This window comes from Hyla sarda, chromosome 7 (genome assembly GCF_029499605.1).
Source record: "Hyla sarda isolate aHylSar1 chromosome 7, aHylSar1.hap1, whole genome shotgun sequence".
Classification (NCBI taxonomy): domain Eukaryota; kingdom Metazoa; phylum Chordata; class Amphibia; order Anura; family Hylidae; genus Hyla; species Hyla sarda.
In genome coordinates this window covers 206030189-206052902 of record NC_079195.1, presented here as the reverse complement: position 1 = coordinate 206052902, position 22714 = coordinate 206030189, and the positions used below count along the sequence as shown (strand labels likewise).

General features: G+C 43.5%; 1 protein-coding gene across 9 annotated transcripts in view; it reads right to left on the bottom strand.

Moving 5' to 3' along the window:
- LOC130283237 (cytosolic carboxypeptidase 6-like) overlaps nt 1-22714 on the bottom strand; it is a 1802518-nt gene that overhangs the window by 559795 nt on the left and 1220009 nt on the right. For 6 of the 9 annotated variants that reach the window (XM_056532453.1, XM_056532457.1, XM_056532454.1 and 3 more), the window contains 2 exons: nt 13080-13219; nt 2537-2921 (listed from right to left, as the gene is read on the bottom strand). The exons of 2 other annotated variants lie outside the window; for them this stretch is intronic. In XM_056532453.1, coding sequence (XP_056388428.1) covers nt 2537-2921; nt 13080-13219 — 525 coding nt within the window. Of the gene's footprint in view, nt 1-2536; nt 2922-13079; nt 13220-20804; nt 20951-22714 lie in introns of all 9 variants that reach the window. One more of the 9 variants, XM_056532461.1, reaches the window with a different exon arrangement.

Below are 22714 nucleotides of genomic sequence, written 5' to 3'. Positions count from 1 at the left end.
AGGAAAGGGTTACAATAAGCACCAAATTGCTGCTGATGATAATGTTAATGATGACAAGCTAAAAGGGACAGGGAGATTAGTCAGAATGCAACAATATTTTCTTACCTTCCTAACTCCTGTGCTGCCAGTTTAATGGAGCTCAGCTTCCTGCTGTCCGGCACTGCCGGGTTTGGGGACATGACATCACCTGCTCATCCAATCAGTAGCTGCAGTGGTGTCCTGCCTCAGCCAGTGAATGGCTGAGTGGGTGTGTAACATCATGTCCCCAGAGGCACCGGACAGAGGGGACCGGAGCTCATTATACTGGCGGAGTGAGGAAGGTAAAAGTGTTTGTTAGTTTTTTTACTTAAACCATCCCTGATCATATTTTAAAAAGGGACGTTTGGCCAAACTACCCCTTTAAGTGTAGCTCTGAGTACCAATATATACACTAAAATTTTAGCTAGTTGCTCAAAAGATGCCCCAAATTTATCAGAATTAGCCACCAGCACATTTTTAGATAGTCTAGTCTAAGTTTACAATGCCCAAGTGTTAGACAATTTTAGCAAACCTGCTACACTCTCTATAGTAGATGTTAAAGAAGTACTCAGTGCATTTTTTCTTTTAACCCTATGTGCCCGGGCTGCCAAGCGAAACAAAACAAACTTTAACTCACCGACTTCTTCCGCTTATTGTAAGTCGAAGAGTCACATGACGCTCAGCGTGATACGCTGAGCGTCCCATGACTCTTTAACTTACAGGAAGCGGAAGAATTCGGGGACCGGAGAACAGAACATCGATATCAGTGCAATAGGGGAACGTAGGAAGGTGAGTTAAAGTTTGTTTTGTTTCGCTTGGCAGCCCGGGCACAGAGGGTTAAAAAAAAACAAAAAAACGCACCGGAGTACTCCTTTAACTAGTCGTGCATTGGAGTATACCTGTAGGCTTTCCTACTCCTAATCACAAAAAACTCTGATAATCCATGGTCCACAAAAAGCAAGGGGCAAACTGGACCACTACGGATCAGGCTTCTAAATGTTTCACTCACCACTGACATCGCAGAGAGTTAGCCCACTATGGGGATGGCAGTTAAGGCAGATTGCCCCAATATAATACATGTTAAATAAAACTCTGATACTGGTTACAACTGGGAACTATATCTCCTGGCCATAATGCTTTGTTAGGCACCTAAAAAGTTTTTTCAGCGCTCTACAGCCAATTTGTAACAAATTTACCGTATATACTCGAGTATAAGCCGAGTTTTTCAGCACGATTTTTCGTGCTGAAAACACCCCCCTCGGCTTATACTCGAGTGAACTCTCCACCCGCAGTGGTCTTCAACCTGCAGACCTCCAGAGGTTTCAAAACTACAACTCCCAGCAAGCCCGGGCAGCCATCGGCTGTCCGGGCTTGCAGGGAGTTGTAGTTTTGAAACCTCTGGAGGTCCGCAGGTTGAAGACCACTGCGGCCTTCGACATCATCCAGCCCCCTCTCATCCCCCTTTAGTTCTGTACAGTACTCGCCTCCGCTCGGCGCTGGTACGGTGCTGCAGGACTGTCCGGTGAGGAGGTCGTCCAGTGGGATAGTGGTTCCGGGCTGCTATCTTCACCGGGGAGGCCTCTTCTAAGAGCTTCGGGCCCGGCCCCAGAATAGTCACGTTGCCTTGACGACGACGCATAAGTACGTTCATTACCAACGTCCTTCTGCGTCGTCAGGGCAACGCCTCTATTCTGGGCCCGAAGCGCGGAGAAGAGGCGCCCCCGGTGAAGATAGCAGCCCGGATCCACTATCCCACCGGACGAGAACCCTACCGGACAGTCCTGCAGCACCGGACCAGCGCCGAGCGGAGGCGAGTACTGTACAAAACTAAAGGGGGTGAGAGGGGGCTGGATGATGTCGAAGGCCGCAGTGGTCTTCAACCTGCGGACCTCCAGAGGTTTCAAAACTACAACTCCCAGCAAGCCCAGACAGCCCATGGCTGCCCGGGCTTGCTGGGAGTTGTAGTTTTGAAACCTCTGGAGGTCCGCAGGTTGAAGACCACTGAGGGCGGATAGATCACAAGATGATGATGACAAGAGGATGATGAAGGGGGGGTGTGGGATGATGACAAGGGGATGATGAAGGGGGGTGGGGATGATGACAAGGGGATGATGACAAGGGCATGATGAAGGGGGGGTGTGGGATGATGACAAGGGGATGATGAAGGGGGGTGGGGATGATGACAAGGGGATGATGAAGGGGGTGGGGATGATGATGAAGGGGGGGTGTGGGATGATGACAAGGGGATGATGACAGGTGATGATGATGAGGGTTTGGATGATGACAGGGTGATAATGATGAGGATGTTAATGACGGGGGTCTGGATGATGACAGGGTGGGATGATGTATTTCCCACCCTAGGCTTATACTCGAGTCAATCACTTTTCCTGGGATTTTGGGGTGAAATTAGGGGCCTCGGCTTATACTCGGGTCGGCTTATACTCGAGTATATACAGTAATTGGATTAACCAAGGGAAGTAAAGAACTCATAAATTCAGATATCAATATGAACACTTACCACTGCCCAGTCTAAGCAATAACACATCCTGGAGTCTTCTGTTGAGGACCCGAAGTTCCTTGACTTCTGTCACCAATGTCCCATAGTCTTTGAGTTTTTTGGCCTGCTGGACCAGTTGCCTCCGAGTCCTTTCCAGCTCATGCTGGATGTGCCTCATCTCTACCTGTTGTTGTTGATAACTCCTCAGCAACTCCTCATATAAGACTCTGGGGATCAAAGCGTCATCCAACGTGTCCATGTTTCCTGCCATTCTGCAGGGCTCCAGGAAGATGTCCTCACAGCTGGATTTGTGACTCGGTGTCACGCTATTCTGCTTCTCCAAGCGGGCCACCACAGCTTCAATGCTCTTGCGGGTTCCTTCTACTTGTTTCCTCCCATCTGGTCTCTGAGGGGATAGAAACAGAAGCCACTAAGAATATGCAGCCATGGGCATAACCAGAAATAAAATCAAGCAGTAACCATTTACACAAGTGGCATCTGGTAATGAATAGATTTGTTCTATACAGAACATACATTTCATTATGTATCAGGGTAGACATGTTATTGTAGACTTAAAGGGGTACTCCGCTGCTCAGCGTTTGGAACAAACTGTTCCGAACGCTGGAGCAGGCAGTTCATGATGTCATAGCCCCATCCCCTCATGACATCACTACCCGCCCCCTCAATGCAAGTCTATGGGAGGGGCCGTGACGGCTGTAACGCCCCCTCCCATAGACTTGCATTGAGGGGGCAGGGTGTGACATCATGATGGGGCGGGGCTATGATGTCACAAGCTCCCGGCGCCGGCTCCGGTGTTTGGAACAGTTTTTTCCAAATGCTAAGCAGTGGAGTATCCCTTTAAGCACCTTAACTTTTATTTAATTTCAGACATCTCAAAAGTTGTGATTAATGGGTGTCTACCTGTTGAGACCTCCTGATCACTAAAACAACGGGACAGAGGCGTTTGACTAAACGCTTTGTCTATTTGTTTCTGCCTTGCTGGCCTTGGAGCTGAGCGCATGGAGTATGGATGCCATGACAGCCCTTATGTATCTCAATGACTGCCTGAGGAAAGCCAAGCACTACATAAGTGACAAAATGTTCAGCCAAACGCTTTTGTCCTTTCATTTAAGTGATTGTTGGAGATCTCAGAAGTCATACCCACAACAATCACAACTTCTGACATGTCACTATGCCATTTCAGAAGTTAAAAAGAAGTTTCATAAGACACACAGCTATTTTCCATTCTAATTCACTGTTGGTTGCCAGTACTTCATACATAGGCACTTCCTTTCCCTTAATTCTCTGGTTAAAATCACAGCACCTAGTCCTCATTGCCATGCCACGACATAAAAAACGTAAAAGTGCAATGGACTGAACAGACTGGCATAGTGCTTGGGGGTGCTTTACAAAGTACACTGATATAGAAAGCACTTGGAGGGAGAACAGGTTATGGATGCGCAGATTTTGCAAGTTACTAAGTAAGCATAAATGAAAGAAACAGCAGCAGAGCAAGAGAGGGGTAACACTAAGCATATGGCCCTATACCTGCAACAGTTATTCTGCCTGACTGCCCTTTATACATGCATGCTTGCGTTGGTTGAGAGAAGTAAGTCGCTATCTCCAAACAGAACGGAATGCTCAATCCTTCTTTCTTTCTGTTAGATTACACATGAACTTATACAATCAAGAAGTAAGAATGGAAAGATGTGCCTAGTTTGCCCCAACTAACTTAGAGCTGCCCCGAAGAGCTTGATGCCAGCTTTAAAGGAGGCAACAGATCAATGATTGAAGGGACTGATCCATTAACTTTGTAAAACTGTCAGATGTAAGCGGGTTATGGTCCTGCAGCATCAATAAATATGTACAATGAAGGGTTTTATGGTAAAGAATGGAAACTATGATGGCTCCACAGCTGTCAGGATTGCAATGACTATTCTTGCTGTTATTATAGTTATTATACACAGAGCCATGACTAACCAGACACTAGTCCCATGACTACATTACAGCTTTTGCTTACTGATATGTCCCATAGGGGCAGGTACTAAGCTTTTGTAAAAACTGAAATAGAAAAGCTGCCTCGATATGAAGAAGAATACGGCAGGTGGACCACTAGGCCAGTTTCAGAAGAACAAAATATGACTGAAGATCCAACTCGACCAAATATATCTATTATAAGGACCTGTGGCCAATAGACTTGCGATCAAGTCAAGTCTTGCAGCCACAATATTGATATTATGCTTGTCCAAAATCCGGGTCAACGAAGGAAACAAATTGATATACCGGATAAACCATTGCAAATGCACCATAGTTTCGCCGCTAAAACAATCTTCTAAGACTTCTGCCTCATTTACTATACATTTTGCACACTTTTTTGTTACTTTTCCGCCGGGTTCGAAAAGGGGTTCATGTCTCTCAAAATGGGGTGTGGCTTGCTGGGAAAGAGGTGTTGCTTTTGAGGAGTCAAAAAGTGCGCCAAAGGCCAGTGCAAACTTGGGCGCCAAATAATAGTTGGGGTCTATCAGTCTTCAGATGCACCAGATTTATCAAGCAGCCTGATACACCGTAAGGATAAGATAGCGTTAATAAATGTAGGCCAATGAATATTTCCTATTATGGAGCCTCCATTTTCTTATACGCTCTTTACTCAGCTATGCTCACAATATGTCATACAATGCATAACAAAGGCATCCAATAGACCAGGGGTCTAAAACTGTGGCCCTCCAGATTAGGGATGTCCCAATACCATTTTTAATGACCAAGTACGAGTACTGATATGTTTAAGTACTCGTCGATATAAATTACCGATACTTTTTTCAATGTCACGTGACATTGGTTTTATTTGTTTATAATTTTTATTTAATGGGAAAAAAAGGGGTGTTTTTTTTGTTTTATTATAACAGAAAGGGCTTTTTTTTTAAATAATATATATATATATATATATATATATATATATATATATATAAAAAAATTATATTTAAACTTTTTGAAAAGGGGGGTGATTCCAACTTTTATTAGGGAAGGGGTTAATTCCCATTTATAATTATTACTTATTACAGATTTTTTAGTCCTCTTAAGGGGACTATTACTTGCAATCTGTAGATGGCATACACTGATCAATGATATGCCATAGCATAGCGTTGATCAGTGTTATCAACACTCCCTTACCACTGGCTGCCATGTATGGCTGCAGTAAAGGAGCAACAATGGGACGGCACAGAACACAGTAAAGGACCTCCGACCATCCTCTCAGCTGATCGGGACACCGCGATTTCACCACAGTGATCCCGATCAGCATCCCTGAGCTAACCAGCAGTTAATTTCAGGACGTTTAGACGCTGCGATCAACTTTGATATTATTATCATTGAATTTAAAGGCCTTGTTGACTCCAGTATTTTTAATTATTAGGGATCGACCGATTATCGGTATGGCCGTTATTATCGGCCGATAATCACGATTTTGGGCATTATCGGTATCAGCAATTACCTTGCCGATAAGTACGCTGCATAGACGCCGCTACGCCGTGACGTCAGGTGCGTCGCTGCGCACGGGCATCACTGCGCAGCGGCGTCTATGCTGCGCTACTAGGCTGGAGCCTTCCCGGAGTGGAGAAGAGGACCCCCGGAGAAGGACAACCCGGACCGGTGCACCCTCCACCCGGAATGCCGCCGGACACTACAGGAAGGAAGGATGGATGGCCCGGACCACCCTGACAGGTAGGGAGAGAGAAGCGGGTGGTGACGGCGGCGGCCTATGGCACCGTAAAAGCCACTGCAGTGCATTGATTTAAAGCGCCCGCTTTAAATCAATGACCTGTAGCGGTGTCGAGGGGGGATAAATAGCCGATAACTTATACCGGAATATCGGTATAAGTTATCGGCTATCGGCCCTAACCTCCACCGATTATCGGTATCGGTACTAAAAAAACGATATCGGTCGATCCCTAATAATTATGTCTCATATTCTCTTGTAATATGATTAGCTATAGCTAAAAGGTGGAAAACCTTACAAACACCAACTAGTATAGAAATATTAGCTAGGGTACATCATAATTATGAAATAGAATACTTAATTGCAAGTAGACAAACTGTGTCATTATCTGTATTTGAGCATGATTGGCATCTGTGGCGCAAATTCAGGGGAGTCAGTTAGTTAAAGGAAAATAGAGTCCGACTATGTGGCGTTTTTTGTTTTGTATTGTATTGTAGTGTAGTGTTTGTTGATTGTGTACATGTAAACTTGTTTGTAAATTTTTGGTTAAAACAATAAAAAATAAAAAAAAACTTTGATTGCGGCGTCTAAAAGGTTAATGCGAGTCCCATCTATGACGCATGCTCAGCTGCTGAGCATGCTGCTTAGCTCGGGAGTGGACATAGGGCATACATTTACGCCCTGCGTCCTCTAGGAGTTGATCATATTGCAGAGAGTGCAGGCGGCTTAACGCACCTCCGTGATACCTGCCGGTGGTGGTCCAGCTGGCAGGTATCGGATTAGGTATCAGGGACATTTGCATGAGTAGAAGTACTCGCAAAAGACCAGTATTGAGACCTATACAGTGGTCCCTCAACATACGATGGTAATCCGTTCCAAATGAACCATCGTTTGTTGAAACCATCGTATGTTGAGGGTAGCCATTTATGTGATGGCCCAGATATACAAAAGCATTGTATAAAAAGCACCTCTGAGAGGCCATCGCATGTTGAAATTATTATAGTATGTCGGGGCCATTGTAGGTCGGGCGGTCACTGTACCAGTATCGGGACATCCCTACTCCAGATGTTGCAAAATTTCAACTCCCAGCATGCCCGGACAGCCGTTGGCTGTCCGGGCATGCTGGGGAGTTGAAGTTTTGCAACATCCGGAGGGCCACAGTTTCAGACCACTGCAATGGACCAACGGTGGTTCCATCATTTCTACATAAAGCAGCGCTATTCTTCAGCTCAGACTGCCGATGGAGCATATGAAAGCAATGTGAACAGAGCCCAAGACTCGGCAAAGGGGACAATCCGGAACATAAGCAACCGGAGGGAACTGCTGGAGGCTGTCACATCCGCCTGGTAACAAAGTTTATCAGTTTTTTAGAAGAGAAATCAGAGATCGCAAGTTCTATTTAAGTAAAACAGAACAAAAATCCTGGATTCATTAAGTCGTAATTAGTTAAAGCAAATACTTTCTGTAATCAAGGTTCAGAGACGTTCAGTCTGAATACATCATTAACCTTCTCTCTGGCAGATGTACAACAGTGTGAAATACGGCTAATAAAGACTTCACAATCCGCGCTGACACTTGATTAGTTCACATCTTCTTCTTCCTTGTTTTAGCACAATTAATGTGACCAAAGGCAGGATGTATTTAACCCCTCAATAGTCACGGGGCGCCGGATAATACGGATCGGAAGCAATAGTTTTGACTTATAGTCAACCAAAAAGAGACTGGATTCAAAAGAAAAAAAAATAAGCTGAAGCGCTGCAGATATAAATGTAGGCCTGCTGCCTCCGATAACATCCTGGTTACATGCAGCAGGGGGCGCACAGCGGGAAGGTGTAGGAAGCATACCCCAGGAATATGTACGGTAAGTACATGGTAGGGAGAAACAGTTCATACTAGGGGAACACTGCTGTGATAACTATTGCGGTCAATGCTGTTTGTATAAAGCAAATTCCCACTATGGTAATTGGTCACACAGCACCCTCCTAACTTTGAATTGCTACCGGTTTGCAATGCAGTTATTAATTGCATCGTTTTTACAGGTGAATATTATATATAATATATATATTTTTTTTACATGTTTCACCTGTTTAGGCTTTGTCGCAATAACATTACAGTTAACCCCTTAAGGACCAGGGTTTTTTCCATTTTTGCATTTTCGTTTTTTCCTCCTTACCTTTACAAAATCCTAACTCTTTCAATTTAGCACCTAAAAATCCATATGATGGCTTATTTTTTGCGCCACCAATTCAACTTTGTAATGACATCAGTCATTTTACCCAAAAATCTATGGCGAAATGGAAAAGAAAATCATTGTGAGACAAAATTGAAAAAAAAAACGCAACTTTGTAACTTTTGGGGGCTTCCGTTTCTACGTAGTCCATTTTTCGTTAAAAATGACACATTCTCTTTATTCTGTAGGTTCATACGATTAAAATGATACCCTACTTATATAGGTTTGATTTTGTCGTACTTCTGGAAAAAATCATAACTACATTCAGGAAAATTTATAACTTTTATATAACTTTTTTATTCTTCCGCGTACAGGGCGGTATGAGGGCTCATTTTTTGCGCCGTGATCTGAAGTTTTTAGTGGTATTCATAGGACTTATTGATCGCTTTTTATTCATTTTTTCATTATATAAAAAGTGACCAAAAATACACTATTTTGGACTTTGGAATTTTTTTGCGCGTACGTCATTGACCGTGTGGTTTAATTAACGATATATTTTTATAACTCGGACATTTCCGCACGCGGCGATACCACGTGTTTATTTTTATTTATGCAGTTTTTTTTTTTAAATGGGAAAAGGGGTGATTCAAACTTTTATTAGGGAAGGGGTTAAATGATCTTTATTGCACTTTTTTTTGCAAAGTTATAGCTCCAATAGGGGGCTATAATACTACACACACTGATCTTTTACATTGATCAGTGGTTTCTCATAGGAAACCATTGATCAATGATTCTGCAGCTTGACTGCTCATGCCTGGATCTCAGGCACTGAGCAGTCATTCGGCGATTGGACACAGGAGGCAAGGTAAGGGACCCTCCTGCTGTGTCACAGTTGTTCAGGACGCCGCGATTTCACCGCGGACATCCCGAACAGCCCACTGAGATAACCAGCAATGATTTACTTTTACTTTAGACGCGGCGTTCAACTTTGAATGCCGCGTCTAAAGGGTTAATAGCGCGCGGCACCGCGATCAGTGCCGTGCGCTATTAGCCACGGGTCCCGGGAGCGGACTCATGACATACCGGTACGTCATGGGTCCTGTAGGGGTTAAATGGGTACTCCACCCCTGGACATCTATCCAAAGGATAGGGGATAAGATGCCTGATCGCAGGGGGGTCTGACCACTGGGATCCAAGCCCCCCCGGCCCCATTGATCTCCGGGCCAGCACCCCAACTGGATGCGAGCGGCCATGGTCGTGATGTCCCACCCCCTCTATTTATTTCTATGGAATGGGGCGTGGTGGCTGTGGTCGTGACATCACGATTACGGCAACCCGAACGCACTTGGTGTGGTCTTAGGCTCTTTTTATACTGTGTTCCCCATGGATGTTTGTTTGAAATACTGCAGCAGACTGCGCTATCCCATACAGAAGCATCAAGTAAAAAAATTAAAAAAAATAAACATACATTGTGTAGAATACATCTCTTTAGAGAAGATTGTTGTTTGTTTGTTTTGATTGTACAGTGAAGCATATTATTAGAGAAACATGTGGAGGTTCTTGGGTATGCCTTATGCTTACTTGTTTTGGTAGATGTGTCAGGCATAGGATTTCAGCCATATTCACTGCACACAGAATAATACAAATAATTTCCTAATGTTGCCAACATTTCTTATGAAACCTCAGTATACTTATAGAGCTGGAGGGGAGATGTATACCTACTATATATCCTGATCCCATAGAGATAGCAGCAGTAGTATCCAGATAATGCTGGAGAGGAGGTGTATAACTACTATATATCCTGATCTCAGAGATAGCAGCAGCAGTATCCAGATAGAGCTGGAGAGGAGGTGTATAACTACTATATATCCTGATCCCATAAAGATAGCAGCAGTAGTATATAGATAGAGTTGGAGGGGAGGTGTATAACTACTATATATCCTGACACCATATAGATAGTAATAGCAGTTTACAGATAAAGCTGAAGGGGAGGTGTATAACTACTATATATCCTGATCCCATAGTCACAGCAGCAGCAGTATACAGAGAGAGCTGGATGGGGGGGGGGAATTATATATCCTGATCCCATAGGGATAGCAGCAGCATACAGATGGAGGTGGAGAAACAGTGTATAACTACTATATATTCTGATTCGACAGTGTTAGCTACAGCAGCAGTATACAGACAGAGCTTGGACGGGTCTGTGAGCTGCAAGGAAGGATCAGATTGGTGATAATGTCATCCTGTAGCTTACAGGAAGTCAGCTGACCGAGGACTAACCCCTCCCTCTGACACAGTAAATTGTACCTGTCCTTTATAAAAACTTTTGATATGTCATAGAGACATTTCAAAATTTTTTATCGGACAGGGTTTGAGTGTTCAGACCCCAACCTATCAAAAGAATGAGCTGGAGAAGAACGTGCCTTAGCATGTCACGTGACCTGGACAGACTTGCAATGCAAATCTATGGAGCCGCCGAGGTCTCATAGACACAGAGCAGCAGAGGAGCACTCTACCGCGCACCCCTGTCCCAGGTTGTTTACGTCTTAGGTTTGAACACTCATAACACTGAACCTTTTTTTTTTTTTTTTTTCCACAGGAACTCTTTAAAGAGTAGCTGTCATGACCCATACCCAGTACCTAAACCTGATCATGTACATATACTTTTTATATGTCTAGCACCTATAGTTCTCTCACAAATACCATCTAGCTGTTGCTCACTTGGTTTGTCATTGTGTGCTTTGGAGGGGGCGTGTCCTCACTCTGTATGACTAATGTTCCTCCCTGAGTCTGCTGTGTCTCCTCATCCAATCACTGCAGACTGCTCTGTAACCCCTTCCTCTCTGTTTTCATGCTGCAGTCACAGGAGTGCTAGTCCCGCCCCTACTTCCTGGACTTTGTCCCTGCCTGTGCTTTAGCCGGGACAAAGAAATTGCTGCAGTGGACAGAGTTATGTTCTGAATAGTATGGGAACCCCTAGTGGTCTTTTTTTTTTTTTATAAGCCATGATTTCTATGAAAAGGAAATACAATTTTCATATAAAGTATATTAGAATGGCTTTCAATCACCCTGTGGGGGCGTGATTACAGCCGATGCAGCGGGACTAGGCGAGTACAGCTTCCTGCCCAGGGGACTACTTACCGGGCCAGCGAGAGATACTTTCAAACATCATATCATCACCATTTCATGCGGACAGGAACGTCTCCCGGGATAGTGTGGAAGAGGATTTTTACCATATATCACACGTTGCAACGCATTATATATGGTAAAATCTGATGAGAGGTTCCTTTTAATATTTCGGCAAAATGTAGAACATTTGATTTTCTGCGGGTCTATCCGGTCAACACATGACCCAGTTACAATAATGAAATGTAAAGATGCAGCTTTGCTGGAATAAAAACAAATTGTGCTGTACGACTAGTAATGGTGAGCGTACATGATGTAAAAAAAAACAAAAAAAAACTTGAGTGCTTCTTTAACATGGCAGCCTGTGTATGACAAGTGACAATTATTAGAGCAGTGTTTTCCAAACAGTGTGTCTACAGCTGTTGCAAAACTACAACTCCCAGCATGCCCGGACAGCCTACGGCTGTCCGGGTATGCTGGGAGTTGTAGTTTTGTAACAGCTGGAGGCACACTGTTTGGCAAACACTGTATTAGAGGTCTATGTCATATGTATATATGATTACCTGAAGTGTAAAAAAAAAGAGCCTTAAAGGGGTATTCCAGTAAAAAAAAAAAAAAAAAAAAAATGTTTTATATATCAACTGGCTCCAGAAAGTTAAACAGATTTGAAATTACTTCTATTAAAAAATCTTAAAGGGGTATTCCAGGAAAAAAATTTTTTTATATATCAACTGGCTCCAGAAAGTTAAACAGATTTGAAATGACTTCTATTAAAAAAATCTGAATCCTTTCAGTACTTATGAGCTTCTGAAGTTAAGGTTGTTCTTTTCTGTCTAAGTCCTCTCTAATGACACCTGTCTTGGGAAAAGCCCAGTTTAGAAGCAAATCCCAATAGCAAACCTCTTCTAAACTGGGCGTTTCCCGAGACAGGTGTCATCAGAGAGGATTTAGACAGAAAAGAAAAACCTTAACTTCTTAAGCTCATAAGTACTGAAAGGATTAAGATTTTTTAATAGAAGTAATTTACAAATCTGTTTAACTTTCTGGAGCCAGTTGATATATATATAAAAAAAAGTTTTTTTCCTGGAATACCCCTTTAATCCTTCCAATAATTATCAGCTGCTGAAGTTGAGTTGTTCTTTTCTGTTTGACAACAGTGCTCTCTGCTGACACCTCTGTCTGTCTCGGGAACTGCACAGAGTAGAAGAGGTTTGCTATGGGGATTTTTTGCTTCTACTCTGGACAGTTCACGAGACAGGTGTCATCAGAGAGCACGTAGACAGAAAAGAACAACTCAACTTCAGCAGCTCATAAGTAATGAAAGAATTAAGATTTTTTTAATAGAAGTAATTTACAAATCTGTAAAATGTTTTTTCCTGGATAGCCCCTTTAACTTTACGTTTTGCTTTCTTAAAACTTAAAAAAAAAAAAACATGAAAAGACCAAAAAAAGTCAGAAAACATAATTTTCCTGATGAGCATTTAGAACCCGAGGTATCGTAAAGATAGCGGTTCCCACCCCGTCATTTTGTAGCTTATGAGAGTTCACATGGTTACCTTACTGTGCCGCCGCTCGCCGTCCTCCTCCTCTCCTTTGTTCTCTTTAAACTCCCAGGACCCTTCGGAGGAGTTCAGACACAGCTTGGGGATTTTGATTTTTTTCTGCATTACGTGGCTTTCCAGATCAGTTTTGTTTTCTAAAAAAAAAATAATAATAAATTTAAAAAATAAAATAGAAAGCACATTAAACAGATTAGACTTGGCTTCTCTTGAAGATCAAAATGTGCTTTGTGCTGCAAACATTAAAAGGGAGGCAGCTTCTAGGTGCCGAGAATTCGCCAAGACCATTTTATGTCTCTACAATGGAATGGAACAAAGGACAATGTGTATGGAAGTGCGGATGATTTTCACAATTCTACTTTTCCCCTCAAAACTTTTCTTTAAAGAGTCTATTTTATCCGAGCAGAAAGCACCGCGGCACCTAGAAGACGCCTTTATTCTACTGCGAGCAATTGCAAAGAGCATAGTCAATCTAATGGACTCCCCTGGAAAACATATTTTTAAATCAACTGGTGCCACAAAGTTAAACAGATTTGTAAATTACTTCTATTAAAAAAATCTTAATCCTTCCATGACCTATAAGCTGCTGTATACACCACAGGAGGTTCTTTTCTTTATGAATTTACTTTCTGTGTGACCACAGTGCTCTCTGCTGACACCTCTGTCCATGTCAGGAACTGTCCAGAGCAGGATAGGTTTGCTATGGGGATTTGCTCCTACTCTGGACAGTTCTTAAAATGGACAGTGGTGTCAGCAGAGAGCACTGAGGTCAGAAAGAAAAGAAATTAAAAAAGAAAAGAACTTCCTGTGGAACATACAGCAGCTGATAAGTACTGGAAGGGTTAAGATTTTTAAATAGAAGTAATTAACAAATCTGTTAAACTTTCTGGCACCAGTTGATTTAAAAAAAAAAAAATGTTTTCTAGTGGAGTACCCCTTAAGTCAGTGCTTCCCAACCAGGGTGCCTCCAGCTGATGCAAAACTACAACTCCCAGCATGCATCTCTGTAAGACTATTAGTCGTCTATATGACACCCCATAGTCCTGCCTTCTCAGAGTATAACCTAAGGAGAATACTCCCATGAACTGCAGCACCCGCTGCCTTTAAAGGGGTACTCCAGTGGAATTTTTTTTCTTAAATCAACTGGTGGCAGAAAGTTAAAGAGATTTGTAAATGACTTCTATAAAAAAATATTTACCCTTCCAGTAATTTTAGCAGCTGTATGCTACAGCAGAAATTCTTTTTGAAATTATCTTTTGTCTTGTCCACGGTGCTCTCTGCTGACACCTTATACCCGTATCAGGAACTGTCCAGAGCAGGAGAAAATCCCCATAGCAAACCTATGCTGCTCTGGACAGTTCCTGACACAGACAGAGGTGTCAGCAGAGAGCACTGAGGACAAGACAAAAAAGAAATTAAAAAATAAAATAATTTCCTCTGTAGCATACAGCTGCTAAAAAGTACTGGAAGGGTAAAGATTTTTAATAGAAGCAATTTACAAATCTGTTCAACTTTCTGGCAACAGTTGATTTAAAAAAAAAAAAATGTTTTCCACCAGAGTACCCCTTTAAATATAGAAAATTCTTCATACAGCGGGTCAAATTAAGTATTTAACACATTACCAATATATATTTCCAAAGGTGCTATAGACATTAAATTTCCCCCAGATGTTGGTAACAACCCAAGTTATCCCTTGGGTTTTTTGGAAATTTAAATATGTCTATATGGCCCCTCTGGGGATATTTGCAATCACCTGCAGTGGCAGCCTGGCTCCATATCACGTACGCATGGAGGGTCTGAGTCTGGGCTGTTGCCGAAGCTCAATGTTTCCCAACCAGCGTGTCCCCAGCTGCTGCAAAACTACAACTCCCAGCATGGCTGTCCGGTCATGCTGGGAGTTGTAGCCTTTCAACAGTTGGAGGCACCCTAGTTGGGTGCCTAAGTAATAAAAGGGTCATGTATGAGGCCTATGATTGGCGGAGTAGGAAGGTCCTTTAAGTCCCATAAATCATAGGACACCGGATTGAATGGAGGATAATAGGATCTGCGACAGACCTACAGGGGACCAGGGCATTCGGTTTATTTTATGTTTCCCTCGTGCGACATATGAGACATCGAGGGGAGGGGTGTGGACATGAAATGGGGGAGATGTGACATAAGGGGGGAGACATGACGTGGAGGGGACATGACATTGGGGGACTGACATGCAATGGGAGGGATGTAAAATGGGGGAGAAAGACGTAGAATGGGGGTGTGGGGGATAGACATGAAATGTGGGGGATAGACATGAAATGGGGGATAGAAATGAAATGTGGGCGGAATGTGAAATAGGAGATGAACATAAAATGGGTGGATAGGTGTGAAATGGGGGGTATGTGAACTTGGGTGATAGAAAGGAAATGAGGTAGATTGAACATGAAATTGGGGGATTTTACCATTTACATCAGCATATTGAAATCGCAATATTTACCTCTATAATCGCAAACGCACATTTTCCCCAAATCGTGTACCCCTACCATAGAAACAAAGAAACCAAAACAAATATGATCAGAAATCAAGTTATGTGTAATAATGTAAAATGACACAGGGAAAGGGGTATTGAACACATGAATAAAGGGAGGTGCAAAATGGTCTGGAAAGCCAAGACAACAGCTGAAATCTATCAGTAATTAAAAAGCAATCCAGCCCCTTGTCAGTGCAAATTAATATCAGCTGGTTCAGTCCCAACTGAGGGCTACAAAAAGGTCTCATTGCCAAAGTGTCACACAAGACACATCTCATGGTGGGTAAAAGCAAAGAGCTGTCGTTAGACCTTCATAACCTAATTGTTGTAAAACATAACAATGACGTTTGTTACAGGCGCATTTTTAAGCTTCTCAATGTCCCAGTGAGCACTTCGCCTCGACCAGGTGCTCATCACAAGATTTCTGACAGAGGAATAAGAAGAATAATCAGAAGAGTTGTCCATGATCCAAGGACACTTGTGGAGAACTTCAAAAAGACCTGGAATTAGCAGCTACTGTTTACTCAAGGAAAACAGTAAGTAATACACTCCACCGCCATGTCCTGTATGCACGCTCACCACACAAGACTCCATTGGTTAATAAAAAGCATGGTGAAGCGCATATAAAGTTTGCTGCACAACATTTGAAAAGCCATTGAAATCCTGGGAGTATATAGTGCGGTCATATGACAGCAAAATGTGACTATTTGGTGTCATAAATCACACCATGTTTGGGGAGAGATGGCCCCACACATCACCCTAAAAACCCCAACAGGGAAGTCTGGAGGTGGAAACATCATGGTGTGGGGCGGCTCTTCACCAAATAGTGCTGGCAAACTTCACATAACTTAAGGAAGGATGAATGGGCAAAGTTACAAGACATTCTTGACAAAAATCTTCTGCCATCTGCAGCGATGATAAAGATGAAACGAGAGCAGATATTTAAGCAAGACAATGATCCCAAACACACAGCCAATGAAACTCAATGGTTTCAAAGAAAAAAAATAAAGCTGCTAGACTGGCCCAGCCAATCACCTGACTTAAATCCCATTGAAAATCTCTTAAAATACCTAGGGATGAGCGAATCGAATCTGCCGAATTCAAATTCGTTACGAATTTCAGGAAAGATTAGATTTGCAACAAATGCGAATATCGTCGCAATTGGCTTCATTAAACTCCAACTAGTACGGTCCAGGCTCCAGGGCATCTAAAATGGTGGATCCACATGTGAGGACATGGGGCAAGGAATCCTGGGAAGGCGGGAACAACGGTCCGCAGGATGACCTTGAATCACATGCAGCATCACCCCTGTGATTTCACAGCCCTATATAATCGGCAGCCATCTTGCGGCCAGTCATTTCAGCCTTTTATTTCAGAGAGAAAGAGAGGGACAGACAGTGCTGTGTGTTGCACAGAAAAGCTTTTTTACAGCAGCAATTCACCTCAAGCCCAAATCCAGCCTAGAAGCACTGATAGGGAAGGGAGAGAGATTAAGAGAGAAAGTGCAATTATGGGTGTAGTACACAGCGACTGTGTGCTGCAGCATTGGTGTGTACAACAACTGAAAAGCTAATAGTAGCCAGCCAGTTAGGGTGAGTAGAGCACTAAAAGTAAACTGTCCTCTATTAAGTATAACCTGTGCGTACATCTAAGTGTTGTAACATTTTGTTAAGGTCTCAAGGGCCTAGATACTGTGAAAGGCCAAACAAAAGTACACACCTGCTGGTGTTGTAGACAAATACTGTTTTAAGCGTACTGGAGCGCATTGTCCTCCCCTCATATACGCACTAAGTATGTCAGGCAGAGAAGTGCCAGAGGCCTAAATTAATCAGGAAGAGATCGCAGAAGACTTGGGGCGAGTGGCAGCAGGAGTCGCAGCAAGAGGCCTGAGCTCGCGGTATCAGCTAGCAACCCATCTGCCGTCGACTGTTTAACACAGTCATCCATTTCATCACAGGTGACATCTGACACCCCCAGTCAACAGTCGGTGGGTTCCTCAGACACAAGCCTCAGTTGGCATGGCCCGGGAGCAGTCCCTGTCCTCCCATTGCCTCTGTCCTATGCTGTTCCCTCCCCCACAGAAGTATCTTCTTGGAGGTGGTGTTGCGAGCGTTCAGGCTCCTGAAGCAGACACTTTTGAGGAACCTGAGGAGGACATCAGTGACGTGCAGACACAACTCGATGATGATGAAGCCGATCGCACTTTGGAGCCATCGCTGATTTCTTGATGATCCAAGCAGATATGGGTACTCCCCTGTGTAAATTCAATTCAACCAGTGGCAGCTCGTACGTGACACCTGCCGTTTGCTCAGGCCCTTTGAGGAAGCCACATTATTAGTCAGTCGCCAGGATTACGGGATGAACAACGTCATTCCACTGCTTCATCTACTACGTGTTGGAAACAATGGCTGGTCAGGGCACTGGAGACATGGTGCCTACATCTCATGGCCACATGAGCCATGTGGGGGCTGAACTGGAGGGGGAGGGGCACAGTGGAACACAGTTTAGGTTTCGCGAGATGGGTGGTTTTTCTAGTTATCTGACAGGAGAGGAGGAGCAGCTAGAGGAGCTAGAGGGTTATGAGGAGGACGAGACAGACAACCCAGACACACCGTGGCAGTAGGCAGTGGAGATGGAGGCAGGGAGTCCCTCCGAGACACTTGCACAAATGGCACGATGCATGCTCACTTGAATTGTCACCATTCGGCAGCGGGATGACTTCTGGCTCTCCATCTTTTTGGACCCTCGCTACCGGCACAAAATGGGGGCCTTTTTTACACCCACTGAGAGGGGGGAACAAACTGACCAACTACAGAGATATCCTACATAGTCAGTTGGCCGATGCCTATCTGTGCCATTGCCCATCCTCTTGCAGGTCTGACTTGGGGGGCCATCTGCAGTCACCTTCCACTGACATGGCTGCTGGGGAGGGGTGGGGTGGAAGGAGCAGTACCAGCTCCATTAGCAGCAGCCTGAGTCTACAGTCGCTGGTGAGTAGCTTTTTCACCCTCATAGTGAAGCAACTCATCAGCAGCAGGTAGACCTGGATAAGGACGTGAACTAGCAGGTGACTGCATACCTTGACATGGCCATGCCAACACACCGAGGAGATCCGCTGGACTTCTGGGCAGCTAAACTTGATTTGTGGCCACAACTAGCAGAGTTTGCCCTGGAAAAGCTGTCCTGCCCTTCCTGTAGTGTATCAGAGCGGATGTTTATTGTGGCGGGGGCAATAGTAATCCAGAGGAGAACTCGTCTGTCCACGAAAAATGTGGAGAGACTGACCTTTGGGAAGATGGATCAGGGATGGATCAGCCAGGATTTCCACCCACCAATGTTTGATGCATCAGAGTAGATTGACTATGGTGCCACACCAACACTTCACAAATATGGATAATGTTAAACAAATTTAAGGCGCTGCTCCCCAGTTACAGACCACATGTAAGTATTGAGGATACGCATTAGCTAAAACTTAACTTTTAATAATATTCTTAGGATAAAATATATGTAACCAAAAATGTTTTTAAATCAAACAAAAGGAAAGGTGTGCAAAAAACACCATGTGCCACCTACACCACCAAGTATTGATGTGATGCAAAGACCTCTAAAAGGTGGAAGGGAACAACGTATGGTCCATTGTAACCTGTGGGGGTAAAAACTTCCCCTGTAAGGCCCTACTCTCGCATTATTAATTCCCTTCTTGACAAGTGTTACTCACCCTAAAAAGGGGGTGACCCCACACAGGAATCTCTCCCTATTTCCCCCTACAAACACTGCCATTTCCCATGGTTTTAAGGTGGAAATAAGGAGAGTTTCCTGTGTGGGGCCGCCCTTTTTAGGGTGAGTAACACTTGCCAAGAAGGGAATTAATAATGCGAGAGTAGGGCCTTACAGGGGAAGTTTTTACCCCCACAGGTTACAATGGACCATACGTTGTTCCCTTCCACCTTTTAGAGGTCTTTGCATCACATCAATACTTGGTGGTGCAGGTGGCACATGGTGTTTTTTGCACACCTTTACTTTTGTTTGATTTAAGAAAATTTTTTGGGTCCATGTATTTTATCCTAAGCATATTATTAAAAGTTAACTTTTACATAATGCATATCCTCACTATTTACTTGTGCACACTAACACTTTTACAAAAGAGACCGTTTTCTTCTGCCTACCTGCCTCAGCTACTATTCTGATCCTGTCACCCGCCTGATGCCACACATCTGATGCCAAGTTCTCCTTTTTTCACCCACCTTCATCACCGGGTACTGGTATTGCCACCCACAGCACCACTCTGTCACTGGGTCACTTTCAGGACTCCTGATGCTGCTGCTGCCACCTCCAGGCTGTCTCATTCTGCCATCATATGTTCTACTCGTGCGGATGCCACCTCCAGGCTATCTCATTCTGCCACTATATTTTCTCCTCATGCTGATGCCAGCTCCAAGCTGTCTCATTCGGCCACCATATGTTCTCCTCATGCTGATGCCAGGTACAAGCTGTCTCATACTGCCACCATATGTTCTCCTCATGCTGCTGCCACCTCCAGGCCGTGTCATTCAGCCACTAAATGTTCTCCTGATGCTGCCGCAAACTCCAGGCTGTGTCATTCAGCCACTATATGTTCTCCTCATGCTGCCGCCAACTCCAGGCTGTGTCATTCAGCCACTATATTCTGACGCCAACTCCAGGCTATGTCATTCATCCACTATGTGGTCTCCTCATGCTGCCACCAACTCCAGGATGTGTCATTCAGCACCTATATGGTCTCCTCATGCTGCCGCCACCTCTGCGCTGTGTCATTCAGCCACTATATGGTCTCCCATGCTTCCGCCACCTCCAGGCTGTGTCATTCAGCCACTATATGGTTTCCTCATGCTGCCGCCACCTCCCCACTGTCACTCCGCCACTATATGGGCTCTTCATACTGATGCCACCTCCAGGCTCTGTCATTGTGCCGCTCTGCAACAGTGATTCTAATAGCAATGCCTCTGATCTGCATGTCATACTGAATAACAGTATTATTTCACTAACCCAGCGCACACCCTATGCATGTTACAGCAAGGCAAAGTGTTCTACACCCCTATTGAAGCTCTCTGCAGGCCAGAAATAGCCATTTTCAATAGCGATTTGTCACGAATAAATTCGGACCAAAACAAATTTTTATGGAAAATTTGGCGAATCGGCCGAATCAAATTTTTCAAAAATTAGCTTATCTCTAAAAATACCTAAAGATCATGATTCATAGAAGAGGCCCACGGAACCTTCAAGATTTGATGACTGTGTGGAAGAATGCGCTCAAATCCCTCCATAGCATGGGACCAGATGCTATATCCAGGAGGCGTCTTGTAGCTGTCATTACCAACAAAGGCTTCTGTACAAAGTGTTAAATAAATATCAGTAAGCGTGTTTAATACATTTTTCCTGTGTCATTTCACATTATTACACACAACTTAATGGCCCTCATTTACTAAGAAAATCGGGTTGTAAGTCTATCTTGCTTTCTTACCCGATTGCTTTTTTCCCCTGGTATTTATTATTATGTCGCATCCTGTTTGTCGCACGTGGGTTTTGTTGGTTTTGGTTTCCAACTCCTCTGAGTTATCGGGAAAAAATCCACAACAATACAACAAATTCGGGTTGGAAACCTTTATAAATACGTGGGAAAGCTCAGAAATGTCGGGTTACGCCCCTTTTTCGGGTTTGGGAGAATCCACTTCGGGTCCGTCGGGAAAAAATGTTGCATCGTGTCGCAGACTGGCGCACGATGTCTGAGACATGTCGCAGACAAAGATGTGCCAAAAAACCCGACAAAACAAGTCGGGTTTAGAATAGTAAATGAGGGCCAATGTCTGAACATATTTGTTTTGATTTCTTTGTATATCTGGATTATGTGAATTGTTACCAACATCTGGTGAGTTTCATGTCCATAGCACCTTCTCAAATATATTAAAGGGGAACTCCGGTGGAAATATTTTTTTTATTTTATTTTTTATCAACTGGTGCCAGAAAGTTAAACAGATTTGTAAATGACTTCTATTAAAAAATCTTAATCCTTCCAGTACTTATAAGCTGCTGTACACTACAGAGGAAGTTCTTTTCTTTTTGAATTTTCTTTCTGTCTGACCACAGTGCTCTCTGCTGACACCTCTGTTCATTTTAGGAACTGTCCAGAATAGGAGCAAATCCCCATAGCAAACCTCTCCTGCTCTGGACAGTTCCTGACACGGACAGAGGTGTCCGCAGAGAGCACTGTGGTCAGACAGAAAGGAAATTAAAAAAAAAAAGAATTTCCTCTGTAGTATACATCATCTAAAAAGTACTGGAAGGATTGGGATTTTTTTAATAGAAGTAATTTACAAATCTGTTTCAATTTCTGGCACTAGTTGATTTAAAGAGGTACTCCGGTGAAAACCTTTTTTTTCTTTTATATCAACTGGTGGCAGAAAGTTAAACATATTTGTAAATTACTTCTATTAAAAAATCCTTTAATCCTTAATCCTTCCTGTACTTATTAGCTGCTGAATACTACAGAGGAAATTCTTTTCTTTTTGGAATGCTCTCTGATGACATCACGAGCACAGTGATCTCTGCTGACATTATAATAATAATAATAAAGCTTTATTTATTGTGGTCCTTAGTGGGATTTGAACCCAAGTCCCCAGCACTGCAAGGCAGCAGTGGTAACCACTAAGCCACCATGCTGCCCTTAGCATACATCTGCTATGCTCGGTTGCTAAAATGGACAGAGATGTCAGCAGAGAGCCCTGTACTCGTGATGTCATCAGTGTTCCAAAAAGAAAGGAATTTCCTCTGTAGCATTAAGCAGCTAATAAGTACTGGAAGGATTAAGATTTTTTAATAGAAGTAATTTACAAATCTGTTTAACTTTCTGCCACCAGTTGATTTAAAAAAAAAAAAAAAAAAAAAAAAAAAAAAAGGTTTTCACCAGAGTACCACTTTAAGCGAGATAAATGATGACGTGTTCGATAATTATTACTGTATGTAAAGAGATAACCTAGAGCTGTGGTCTCCAGCTGTAGCAAAACTACAACTCCCATCAGGCCTTGACAGCCTCAAGAATCAGAGTTTTGCATCTTGCGGCTGTCAGGGAACGACAACCTGTGGATGTCAGGGG